The following is a 13,397-nucleotide window of genomic DNA, read 5'->3' as shown; positions in this document are numbered from 1 at the left end:
CCTCTCATTCTCTGATTTTGGTCCGGATTTAGTGTGTGTTCTTTAACGTTATTCAATCAAACGATATTCAATACATTATTTAATACATACATTTAGTGTAAACTATCGATTATTAATCATTCACTCATAGCAGATCCAAATCCATTTTCTCCCAATCAAATAGATTAAAGCTCAACCACATATCCTATACTTCATATACAAATTCAATTGATTACCTAAATTCGGGGTAAACAATTGTATGTTTTAGAAAGGTCTTTTAGTAGCGTATTAACTTTGTTATGAACTATGATTTGCTCAATGGGAAGACTGTATAAGAATTGGGGAGGTTTTGATGGTTTTCACAACTTGTAGGGCTTTTATGTTTATGAGAAAAAATACAACTTAAGAAATCCAAATTGCATGTCCAAATAAAAGTTCAACTTCAAATCATCCTAATTTTAAATTAGGGATTTCATATCATGATTTTAAGTCATGTCCAAACAGGGCTTTAGATTGAAAAAAATTTCTGGAAAAAGTTGGAAAAGAGATAGGGAAGAAAGCATGCTTCATTTTTTTGCCATTTGGCCGTAGGCTATTTCGTATTTTCAGTATTTTACACATTGGTTCTTGAAACCACAGATGCAGATTTTAAATTTAAACTTAATGAGTTCAATCTTCAAATTCATAATATTGAATTTTGGTATACATTTGAACTTATAAGCTCTAATTAATATTGATTAAAGGTGTATGCAGGTATGAACACTCGAGGGTATTTAGGAACGGTGAGTCCAGAGACTTCGGGTCTCGAAATATAAAGAGAAAGAATGCTCGGGGGACTCAATGCGTAGGCAAGAAGTTTTCGCAGTCACAAGAGTCTCAAAGAATCTATACAACTGCCTCCCACTCCCAATAACTCCCATCACATTAGCTGTCATCGAGCAGAGTGCCACTGTGTGCAGAGTCCAAGCCGCGTCACTCAACTGACGTCACCTAGGCAGTAACATACCAAGGGTTTGTTTATATAAACAAAGATTAGGAGAGAAGAAAGCATCATCACACTTGTGTACCCAAGTTCTCACTTCTTGTATTATTATTTGGCTAAGAAATATACTTACTCTCGTAGATCTGATCATTATTGTGATTTTCTTACTTTCCATTTACGCTGTTAACTTAGATAAATATTATTACTTGTATCCCTTATAAGAAAAATATCCAAACCCCGAGCTCGTTCGAGAGAGTCTCCGGATTGAATATGACTTACTTGTCTTTAAAACCGTAAAAACAAATCTCTAACTTTATTTTTTGATAGCTAACGATGTTACTGGAAAACAAAAGGTCTAATAATTTTCTAATATAGATTTATACTTCGTATCGAAGATGCAAAAAAAATTGCGAAATCTGCTGCACAAGAATGCTCCGCCCATTGCTTAAAAGACGAGTGATTACTTTTTAAAAAAGGGAAGAGGTTCAAATTTGCCTTTGAACTTGTGAAATTGTCCAGAATTTGTTCTTCGCTAATTGTTTGAACCAAATATGCCTCTGACATTACAAAATTGGTGCAAATATATTTTATTCACTAATGATCCTTTATCATAAGAAATAAATAATTACGTATATTTTTCCTTAAATTATGCAAAATGATTAAAATTTACTCCAAGTAGAGGGCCTAAATTACATAAACCAATTGAAGTCTTGGAGAGGAAACTGGAGAGTCCTATCATTTTCAAATTGTAGTAGTGGATGATACTTCAAATTAAATTCTAAGCCTTTTCCCTGTCCCCCTCAAAATAAAAAGACAAAGAAGACTTGTTCTAAGTTTCTAACTTAATGGAGTAGAATTCAATTTCCAAATTAAAAGAAAAGGACTTGTGAAGAGGAAAAACAATCACCAAAAAAGAAAAATCAAAGGAAAAAGCACTTAGAACTGACTGAGTCAAATTTCATTTAAGGGGAACTAATCTCCTTAATACTAGTTCGATAGTAATTTGACAAAAGTTTATTTCGGTTGTTTGACAACTGAATTTTGCTAGAGAAGAACTAGATGAACATTTTGGCACATTTATAGAAGAGGAAAAAATAACTCAAACTTGATATCACTTAGGCTCATTGAAGCTCATTTGTAATTAAACAGTAAAGTTAACAACAAGAATTGGTTTTGAAGTTCGTCGCTAATCTTCGTTAAATAGCTCGTAGGTAACATGATTTTGTGGTAATCCATTTTTAAATAGAATTAACGATGATTTTTTGGTATTTAGTGGAGAAGTTATCCGTTGTTAATTCTTATGTATTTTTTTTTGTAAAGAATCAATATGAAAATCAGGTCTAAGATAATTTTCCAACTGAACTGTTAGATTTGATATGATTTATTTACTCCGTTGGTTGTTTCACTTTTGTGGCGGATGCCATGAAAAATTATACACAATAATGAGGAGTTTAACTTCAATAAATAGATAGTATGAAAATAAATTAACGCTATTATATCATTTGAAAGATAGTTATATGTGACTATTCATAAAAGAAAATAGTGATCTAAAAAGAAAGACAAGTTATCAATTATATGGATTGAACGAAACTAATAGTGCAAAAGTTATTTACATTATCACTATATATATAAATTAAATCAAAATTTGAAAATCCAGTGAAAGTAATGAAACACTGAATAAGAACAAGACTTAACCAAAGTGTAAGATTCACTATCAAATAGCAATGGATAGTTCTGAACATTTGCATTTATTATTGCATTGATTGGCTTTGCAAAAGTGAAATCATGATATTTGAATTTTATGTTTCACAAGTTAATTTGCCACGTGAATTAGAAGAAAGAGAAATTAATATAGGAACGTACTTCTTCTATTTCAGTTTATGTGAACTTTTTAAATTTGATATGAAATTTAAGAAGAAATGAAGGAGTAGCAAATATCAGTTAAGTCATGTGAGAATGTCACTGCCTCACTGGCTATTTATTTTATTTTTCTATAAGTATTTTGCTGAAATATAAATATTATACAGATTTGAAATATAATTAAAATAAAAAACTACAAAAATATTTAATAACATAAAAGAGAAAGAAGGAGAAGAAAGGTGACTGGCAAAAGTCAATAACACTAACGTTCGGTTTAAATTTTTTTTTTTTTTTTTACCAGTATTTGGATAAAAATTTAATTATAATTAAATATTTCAAAATTTAGTACTGTATGAGCTAATATTAAGAATTTGATTTCTTAAAAAATAAAAATAACGTTGAGAAAAAACAATGAAGTATTTAAATAAAATTATTTTTTTAAGGTACAAAATTTCTGTTACACCTTCTTAAATGCTCCATTGGGATCGAGAAAATGTTCGTCTTGTTGAACGGTTTTTCAATTTAAGTCAGAAAAGATTGAAGTTAGGCTTTAGCAAGCCATTATATATAGGGAAAATGACATGGGCTACCTACTTAAAAATCTTTATTATAAAATATAACGATATTTTTCCTTATTTATAAAATATAAAGGATCTTCATTTTTCATAATTTAAAAAAAATGAAAAAAAATATTTTTAAAAAAATCGCTCAATGCTTAAAAGATTCAATCAATTTTCTGTGTATAAAAACTATATGAAACATGTATGAAATGTGTATATGTGTGCAAATTTTTTAATACAATTTTCATAGACAAATTTTGAGTGAATTTTTTAAGCCTTGAGCGAGATAGACATATTTCATATACAAAATTTTGATCAATTTTTTTAAGCCTTAAATATTGTATGAATGTTGTATACAATGTTGTTGTAGTTTTATTAATTTTCCAGAAACCTAACATGAACGTTATATACAAAAAAGTGAGTGAAATTCTAAGTTTTGAGCGAGATATACATAATCCATACTATTTTTATACACAAAATGAGCGAAAAGCTTAAGCCTTCAACCAAATATACATTTTTCATACACAAAATTCTGAGCGAATTTTTAAAGCTTTGAACGAGATATACATATTTCATACACAAAATTTTGAGTAATTTTAAGCCTTGAGCAGAAAAAAAAAACTAATTATGTTTTAAAAAAAATTAAAAAATTGTTTTAAAAAAATGAAAAAACAAATTGAGCGAAAAGTTCGTATATATTTTGTGAGAAATCTATTGCTATGTTTTGTAAACTGAAAAGTCTCGTAATATTTCGTAAATACGTTTCTTATTATATATATATATATATAAAGCCTATTAGTGAAGCAAATTCAATGAAGAAAACAACTGGTACCATAGAGAAGCAGCTATAAACTAGAGAATCTTGACCAATTTGAAAGATCATTTAATTTAGTTGAAATAACTGAATTTTGGGTTGTTCGATCAAGTAAAGGAAACTGAATGGAATTCATAACTGTCTCAATCTTATTTTTTTTTGTTTTTCTTTTTATTGTCTGAATATTCAAGAGCTAAGACTATCCCAATGCCCCCTTTCGCCATGCATAAACTAAACCGATAATTAAGATCAGCATGAAAATGAAAGCTTATATAAATACAGATACACCCAATACGTCGAAACTCATTGCCCATGGATAAAGAAAAACCGTTTGAACATCAAAAACAACAAAAACTAGAGCAAACATATAAAAACGGATTCGAAATTGTAACCAAGCATCGCCCATTTGTTCTATGCCCGACTCATACGTAGAAAGTTTCTCCAGCCCTTTGCTAATCAGGACTAACACTCCGGAAATAAAAAATGCCAAAATAGGAACAGGGATGGATATTATTAGAAATGCCCAAAAGTGTATGTGTGTGTGTGTGTCTATATATATATATATATATGAAGCCTTGCCAAAGTTACAACTTCAGTCAAAAATGTTTATTTGGCTTGTCCAGTCCACAACTTCAGTAAAAAAATATCCGAAGTTAGCTTTGGCAAACCATACCAAACTTCAAGAAAAAATGTTCGATGTTTGACCTTCACAGGGCCACGTTTCAGACAAAAATGTTCGAAGCCATACACGAATTTTTAATTTCAGTTGTGTACATTTAAAGTTCTTCCCAAAGTCGGTAGACATGGAATTTTTTTTCTTATTTCGGGCATAAATTAAATGACGGCTCAAAAGAGGGTATTTGTGCACTTCCCCTGAGTAGCAATTTTTTGTGCGCAATGCCCTTCAAAGACACTGGTCTTTAATTTTTGCCCCTCAAATTTGAATTTTTTAATTTTTACCCTTCGCTTAAAACTCATGGATTCTAGATTCGAACCCCGGCTCAGTCAAATATTAAAAAAAATCGCAAAGGCAAACTTCTGCCTTAATAGGCCTAACTTTTGCCCAAAATTAGGCCTATTCGGGTAAAAGTTAGGTCTTAAGGCAAAGGTTTGTAAAATTTCAATTAAATTAAAAAAAATGCCTGAAGGCAAACCTCTGCTTGCCTTATGCCTGAAGGCAAAACTCTACCTTAAGGTAGAGTTTGAAACTCTGCCTGAGGTAGAGTTTTGCAGTGCAAAATTCTGTCTGAGAATGCAAAACTCTGTCTTGCGAATCCAAACTCTACCATCCAATTTTTATTTTAATTTTTAATGTTTGACTGAGCAGGGGTTCGAATCTAAAACCAAAAACTAGGCAAAAATTAAAGACCACTAATTTGAGGGACAAAATTAAAGACTAGTGCCTCAAATTGGTGATCTTTAATTTTCGCTGGGTGTGGTCTTTAAGGCAAAATTTTGCAAGGCAGAATTCTGCCGCATTAAGGCAGAAGTTGCAAAACTTCCCATGCAAATTCTTCCTTAAGGCCCAAATTTTGTCTGCATGGTCAGATTTGCAACGTTCTTCCTTAAGGCAGAATTTGCAAAGGGAGAGAGCAAAAATTAAAGACCACCGATTTGAGGGACAAAACTTAAAGACCACCAATTTGAAGGGAAAAAATTAATGGAAAAGGGCCAAAATTACCCCTGAACTTTGAAAAATAGTTTATGTATGCCCTTCGTTATATTATTGGGTCAATTATGCCCCTACCGTTATACTTTAGTGCTGATTTGCCCTTACTTTTAACGGAGTGCCACATGGCCGCTCAAAAATTATATAACCCATCTCTCTTTTAACCCGATCCAACCCGCTAAACTAATTAAACCAATACCAAATTAAACACAAAACCAATTTCTCCGACCTTCATCTCATTCTTCCATTGAAACACTCCATTATTTTATCACAAACTAGGATCCCAAAGTTTCATGAATAAAAAATTTCTAATCCAAATTTTCTTATTTCCCTTCTTTCTCTAGACATGAAGAAAAAGTGCATTAACATTGAATAAAAGTAAAAGGTCAGGCCATATACAGTGGAAACATCTGCTTGTTAATCCATGCCCCCTTCATCCCTCTTCCACACTAAAGCATGAAAGACAGATTGCCTGGGAGAGGAAGAATAGAGAGACTAGAAATCAATGTTTTATTCTACAAGACGTTTTACAAAGATATTCCATCTCCTTTCCTTTTTTTTTTTTTTCATTTGGATGTTTCCAAATATGATTTTTATTCAATTTCTCTTTCTAAAAATTGTATCTTTGCATAGCTATTTTAGTTTCCAAGTTTGGCATTGTTGTACATGCATTACAGATCATCAACACTCAAAAGTGAAATTTAAAGGTAAACTTTGTAGTCCACCATTGTTGAGCAACAATGAAGCTTTAGAGGTGGGTTTGCTGGGTACTAGAAAATTTTGTGCTTGGAAGCAATTGGACTGCTGCTGCTTCCTCTTCCGCTTCCGCTTCCGCTTCTGCTACTCCGACTGGTTTCTATCATCGATCGGCGACGACGTCCAGAGTCCTCTTCTCGCCTCAATTTATCCGATACCGGCCTATTTATGGTCTTGAGAATGTATTTGTTACTAATAAATTGGAATCTATTATTGAATTCGTTTTCGAAATTGAATTGATGCTCCGAGGTTGTTACCCAAAGTTGGGTTGGAAATTTTGAGCAAATATTGATAAAGATGGAAGAATAATGTTGATTTTGGGTCGGGCAACGGGTCGGGTCATAGAAAAGTGAGTTTAAATCGGTAGATTAAAGATTGGGGCTGGGTCTCTTAATAAGGAGCTGCCACGTGGCACTCCGTTAAAAGTAAGGGCATATCAGCACAAAAGCATAATGGTAGGGGCATAATTGGCTCAATAGTATAATAAAGGGTATACATAAACTATTTTTCAAAATTCAGGAGTGTTTTTGACCCTTTTCCGAAAAATTAAAGACCACCCCAAATAAAGGCCAATCGGCGCAAAAAAAAAAAAAAAAAAAAAAAAAAAGAAGAAAATGATTTATACACATTAATGGGCCAATTAGATTAGTGAAAAGGGGACAATTCGCAAGAATGTCCTTATTTTGGGGCTGTCTTTAATATTTGGCCATTAAATTGGTGATCTTTAATTTTTGGCCTTTGCTAGAATCTCTTGGTTTCGGGTTCGAACCTCCGCTCAGTTAAAAATTTAAAAAAAAAAAACACAAAGTAGAGTTTGGATTCGCAAGACAGAGATTTGCCTGCAGGCAAACTTTACCTGTAGATAGAATTTTGCTACCTTTAGGTAGAGTTTGCGTCAGAACTCTACCTCAGAGTTTTTCCTTATACCTGAAGGCAAAACTCTATCTTAAAGCCTAACTTTGGCCCGAACAGGCCTAACTTTACTACAAAATTCTGCCTTGTGAATTTTTTTTTTTACTGAACCGTAATTCGAGCTTCCAACCTCATGATATTAGGCGAAATGGACAAAATTAAAGACCACCAGTTTGAGGGACAAAAATTAAAGACCACTGCATTTGAAGGACACTCCGCACAAAAAATTGGTTAAAAGGTTTTGAGAACTCAAATGTCGTTTGGGCCAGATCTGCAAGAATAACCATGAAACTAGACTTGTAGACCTAGCCTTTGTTTATAATCTGTATTTAATTTGAGTCCATTACCAATTCTTTTACTAACTAGCTAAACCACATTCGCACAAGTAATCAAAAGAGGCTATCTCTACAAATGTAGTACTCGAAACATCAGCTAAACTATATTTGCAGAAATAACCATTATAATTCCATAAGTAGTGTCTGAGAAGGGTAAGATGTACGTAAACCTCCCCCTACCTATGTAAGGTAGTGAGGTTATTTCCGATAGTCCCTCGGCTCAAAAGAAAAGTATCTGACGCAGGATTGTAAGAGAACCGAGGCTAGGTCTACAAATATAACTATTTGAATCTGAACCAAAATTGCAAATCTAACCAAAGGTGGTCAGCTTTAAAAAATGGTCTTTCAATAGGGTAAAACGAACACTAGGAGATCCACTTTCATATTTGATTTTTGACATAACTTTAAAAGATTTCATGATAAATAATTCAAATAATTTCTCTCCTTAAATAATCATAAGAGTAAAACGTTCTTGATATTCATCCTTTTTCGTAATTTAACAAGTCAATATTCTTAAACTGGTGAAAATTGTTCAGTCTCATTTCAAATTTCCATATAATCTAATGTATGCATTCTATAATCAGCTACCAAACGCTGTTTTTTTTTTTCAAGTCACGTAACTCTTTAACTTATAACCGGCTCCAAATTCCTAAACAAGCAGAAAGTCGTAGATCACGAGCTACCACACACCAACTTTTACCAATTATAGCCAATTGTTCTAAAATCATGGCATCTTGTCTGGACATTAAAGGCGTACTAGAGAAGTCACATGTATATGCACTTGGGTCACCAAATACCAGACATGTATTAACAATCCATGAGAAAAACACACACGATTCTGGCATCTCCTCCCCTCTACAAATCACACTCTACACTAATTAATCATAAATATAGTAGCTTTCTTCCATACATTTTAACCATACAATACTACACCATCATTAGCAGATAATGCAAAACAAAAGACATGTGAAGATGTTCCCCTTTTTCTGCAAAGTGCAAATCCCCATCTCTGCATTTTCAGAGATTCATCAAACCAAACTTACGAAAAAGGAAGAACGTAATGTAATCTTAAATTGATTAATTAAGTGCCCGTTTGGTCATGGATAATTTTCACTTCTTTTCAGAATAAAATTTCGGAAAACTACTTGGACATAGAATTGTTTACAAGAATTCATCTTTTGAAATATTTCAAAATTCCGAGCTGTTTTCACAACTTTCACTCCAAATCACTCACAAAAATTCAAAAACAACTTCAATTTGTATTCATATCCAAACACAAAGTCAATTTCCGAATATTATTTTTAGCTTAACACAAATACTACATTTTTCCAAATTTCGTAATTTTTACGTCCAAACGCCCACTAAGAACAGCCGCGAGGAGCAAACCCTAACCGAGAACCCGCAACATCAAACACGACCCGAAAACCCTGTTGTTGAATATTCCCAATAATAGACAACCCGCTATTCGTACCCGCAAACCCGAAACAAAACCTCCCATCACTGCTCACAGGTATCAAATAATTACTCGCTGGCAACGCCACGTCACCTCCTTTAAAATGTAACACCAATGTTGGTACCTTCACTTCCGTTTTGCCACTCATATCATAACACGTGTCGAACAACGAGAACTCCGGTGCTCTTTTTAAATCCTTAGCACCCAATCTAAAAGCATCCCTCACTGCTATATAACCGGGTCGGGTCAACCGGGTCACTGATGTACCCGAATCAACAATGACACCACCATTACCGTAAGCGTTGAGTTTGAACAGCTCTGGGGTGATCGCAGGTACTTTAGTACCTCCGACACTGATCCCCGTGAGCTCGACGTAATAAAATGTGTCGAGCTTTGGGTTTGTGAGGAGAGGGGTAAAAATGGTATTTTTCGTAACAGCTGATTCCCCGAAAACAATGTAGGATGGTTTGGATGAAGCCGAACCTGTCCGGTCCGCGAGGCAGTAAGAGAATTTTTCACCGAACCGGGTACCGGCTTGACCCGGAAATGATAACTTCCCTTTACCTAAACCTAATAAACCAGCTGCTCCAACAAACAAACCCTCATTATCATGACCGCAACCAAAGGCAATGTCGTTAATGCTCGTCTTTCTGAACATGAAACTTTCCGTTGAGAATTCGCCTACGGTGAAAGAACCGTCGCCGTAAGCGACTTGGTAGAGACATTTGTTGTGGTTGTTGCAGCCGGGCGAGTCGAGCCGGCGACACAACGGAGAATCGCAGGACAGAGAAGTGAAGGAGGAGGATTTTGTCGGGTCAAAAACCGGGTCGGATTGTGAGTAGCATTTTTTGCAAGGCGAACATTGGATCCAAACGATGTCGCTTCCGGTGTCGAGAACTAAGTAAGCATACTTGGGAGGAGTACCTGTTAGGATCGAAATAACTAGGAGTTAATAATTGTTGGTACACTTTGAGCCCGTTTGGATTGACTTATAAGTTGTTTATAAGCTATTTTTAGCTTTTTTGAGTGATTGACTTATCAGCTTAAAGTCATTTTGTATTTAAAATAAACTCAATAAAATAATTGAATTCATTTGATTTAGCTTATCTAAAGCAGCTCATGAACGTGCCAAAAAAAAAAAGTTAAGTTACCTCAACTTTTTTTTTTTTTTTAACTTATAGGCATAGCCACTCTTTAATTGAAGATAAATTAGATAACAAAGAAAAACAAACTAAGCCCTCTTCTGCCCATAAGAATTATTCATTTTATTTTAAAATTCTTTTTCACTTTTTTTTAGAATTAATGTTTAGTCATGAGAATTCTGAATACAATTTGAAGTTGTATTTCATAACTCCGGAATATCAAAAAAATTATTCTTTTACAATTATATTTCACCAAAAATTATGGTCAAACACAATTCCAACTCCAAAATTTCAAAAAAAATAATTTTTTTTATATCTATGAACAAACGGGACCTAAATGTAATATTATAATTTAGTATAGTTTGATCAATTGATCTGCATATAGTAAGCTTTTGGCTATAGAAATCAAATATTTTTTACTTTATTTGAATTTTTGAAAATTAAACTGTGTTTGGTTGTAATTTTTTTAAACAATATTTGATTGTTTAGATATATAGAAAATGAAAAAAGGCGGAAAGAAAAAAAAGTAAAACAAAGTTTTATGTATTTTTCAAATTTCAAATATATGTCTAAGACTTGATGATTTTCAAGTAAAGTGAAAAAAAATTTGAAAAAAAGTAAATAATTTTCATGGTCAAATGGGTCCATAAGAAACTATTCTCTCCGTCCCAATTTATATTAATTTATGTAATATAGTTTGTCCTGAATCATGCGTTAAGGAAAACTCTAATTACTTTTATCAAGAAAATCTTTTTTAAAGTAAAAAGCAACTATGATAATGTCAAAATTGGGACAAACCCATCAGTACCTATGCCGATACGTGTGAAGTACTCGCCGCTACCCTGAGAAAGACCAGAGATAACAGAGCTACTAAAGCCCTTAACGGTGCCGTTAGCATTAGCAACCGCAGCAGCAAGGGTGGAGATAGATTTTGCTCTAACGGCGTCACGTTTAAGACGGAGTTTGAACAATGCATGTGATGTGGTGTTAAAGGATGAAAGTGAGAGTAAGTCTACATGGTGTAATTGTACAGAAAGGGTATTTTCGTCAAAATTTTGTTGTTCTAGTTCTTGAGTAGACCATGAGAGGGATTGAGGTTGAGGTTGAGGGAGAGAATGTAAGGTAAGTGATTGATATTCAAGAGAATTAGTAAGGTGAAGGGTGAAGAAAATAGTGAAGAGAAATGGTATTGAAGGAGTGTTTCTTTCCATTTTTGAGAGAGGATAGTGAGTGGAGAGTGGTGAACATTTGGAGTATAAATTGGTGATATAGTGGAACTTTTTTTTTTGTGTGCGCGCGTGTGAACATTTGACGTTAAAAAAGACAAGTGTGTTTGCGTTTCTACTTGGAAGTCGGTAAAAATATTGGACTGGTGTGTTATGTGGTACTGTGTTCCCATGTATAGAAAGGAGGACCTCTTCGATACCCTACAGTAGCCACCTACTCGCCCTTCACTTTTTTGAAAATAGTGTTAGATTTTTCAAACCCGTGTTTCAACTTTATTTTTATAAATTTCAAATAAAATATTCTGTTCTTTCCTTTGCAAAAAGTGTGATCAAATACTCCCTCTGTTTTAATTTATGTGTTATAGTTTAACGAGATATAAATTTTATTTTTTAAAAAAATTAAAATTTATGAACTAAAACAAGTTATAAATATTTGTGTTATTTTAAATCATTTCTAAATATAGAAATGTATTTTTTAGACAAATTAAAAAGAAAAATGTACCACATAAATTGAGACAGAGCAAGTATAATTTTATCTCTACTTTCAACTTCATAAATTTCAAACAAAGTGAAAAAAAAATGAAATCTATGGTCAAACTCTTACTATAAGACCCCGTTTGTTCATAGATACCAAAAAAAAAATTACTTTTTTTTGGAATTTTGGAATTAGAGTTGGAGTTATGTTTGGCCATAGTTTTTAAAATTGTAGTTTTTGGTGAAATGTAGTTATAAAAAAGTGAAAAAAGTGAAATTTTTTTGAAAAACAAATTTTTTGAGTTTTTGCTATTCCGGAATACAACTTGTATTCGGAATTTTTATGGCCAAACACTGATTCTGAAAAAAAGTGGAAAAAAAAATCGGAATAAAGTGAAGGCCAAACGGGGGCTAAATCTTTTCTCAGCAGAGAGCATTGGCAACACCTAACATTCCCTTCTTTTCGTTAATGCTTTTTTAGTTTCTATACTAGGTGTTGACAAACCGGTACGATGTAAATTCGTGTTACTTTGAAATGCTCATGTGCAAGGGCAGAGTTTGTGATCAGGTAATATGTTGATAGGGGTAGATTTTCTATCTGCTCCCTCCATTTCATATTAAGTGACTTTTTAGATTTTTTATTTTGTTTTAAAATAAGTGACGTTTTAGAATTTTAAGAATATTTTGAACAGATTCTTTCAAAATTGTCTTTGTTTAAATAATCAAGATTCATTAATTACATTTTCTTTTTCTAAGCATTTAATTATATAAGCACAATATTTTATGTCAAATGAAATGTGTATGTATCCACATTAAGATCAAGTTGTTCTCCACAAAGATACTCACTCTCAGATTCAAAATGAATATTCAGATCAATTTGAAGTGAAGATCTTTGGTTATTTTCTGTCGTAGCCATATTTACTCAGCAATTAGTTTTAGTTTCACGTGAAGAAATTTAAACCTTATTTTATAGGATAATTTTGGTGGGAAATGTTAAAAAGTTGGCTCCAATGTTAAATTTTCATTCATAATCTCGATTTACAATTAAAAAATTTACATCTTGTGATTTTTGTTCTAAAGTTTTATCTATTAATTATACGTTCTCCAAAAGATTCGTTGAAGTTTGTTAGTTGAAGGTTTAATGATACCCCTCCGTTAATTGTTCATCCAACTAAAGTTTTCATTACCTACTACTCAATACCCAATGTTAACTTAAAATATAATTAGGGGTAAGT

At 32.8% G+C, this 13,397-nt stretch overlaps 1 protein-coding gene across 1 annotated transcript; it reads right to left on the bottom strand.

The window, feature by feature from the left end:
* Window positions 1-9,024: 9,024 nt before the first annotated feature.
* On the bottom strand, window positions 9,025-11,705 carry LOC132632279 (aspartyl protease family protein 2-like). Its single transcript, XM_060348156.1, has 2 exons — window positions 11,271-11,705; window positions 9,025-10,244 (listed from the first exon to the last, which is right to left on the bottom strand). Exons 1-2 carry the CDS (start codon window positions 11,671-11,673, stop codon window positions 9,229-9,231), a joined length of 1,419 nt encoding a protein of 472 aa, XP_060204139.1. The 5' UTR covers window positions 11,674-11,705; the 3' UTR covers window positions 9,025-9,228.
* Between the last annotated feature and the right edge of the window lie 1,692 nt (window positions 11,706-13,397).

This window comes from Lycium barbarum, chromosome 1, assembly GCF_019175385.1.
Source record: "Lycium barbarum isolate Lr01 chromosome 1, ASM1917538v2, whole genome shotgun sequence".
In the NCBI taxonomy this organism is placed as follows: Eukaryota; Viridiplantae; Streptophyta; class Magnoliopsida; order Solanales; family Solanaceae; genus Lycium; species Lycium barbarum.
This window is presented reverse-complemented; position numbering and strand designations above follow the sequence as displayed.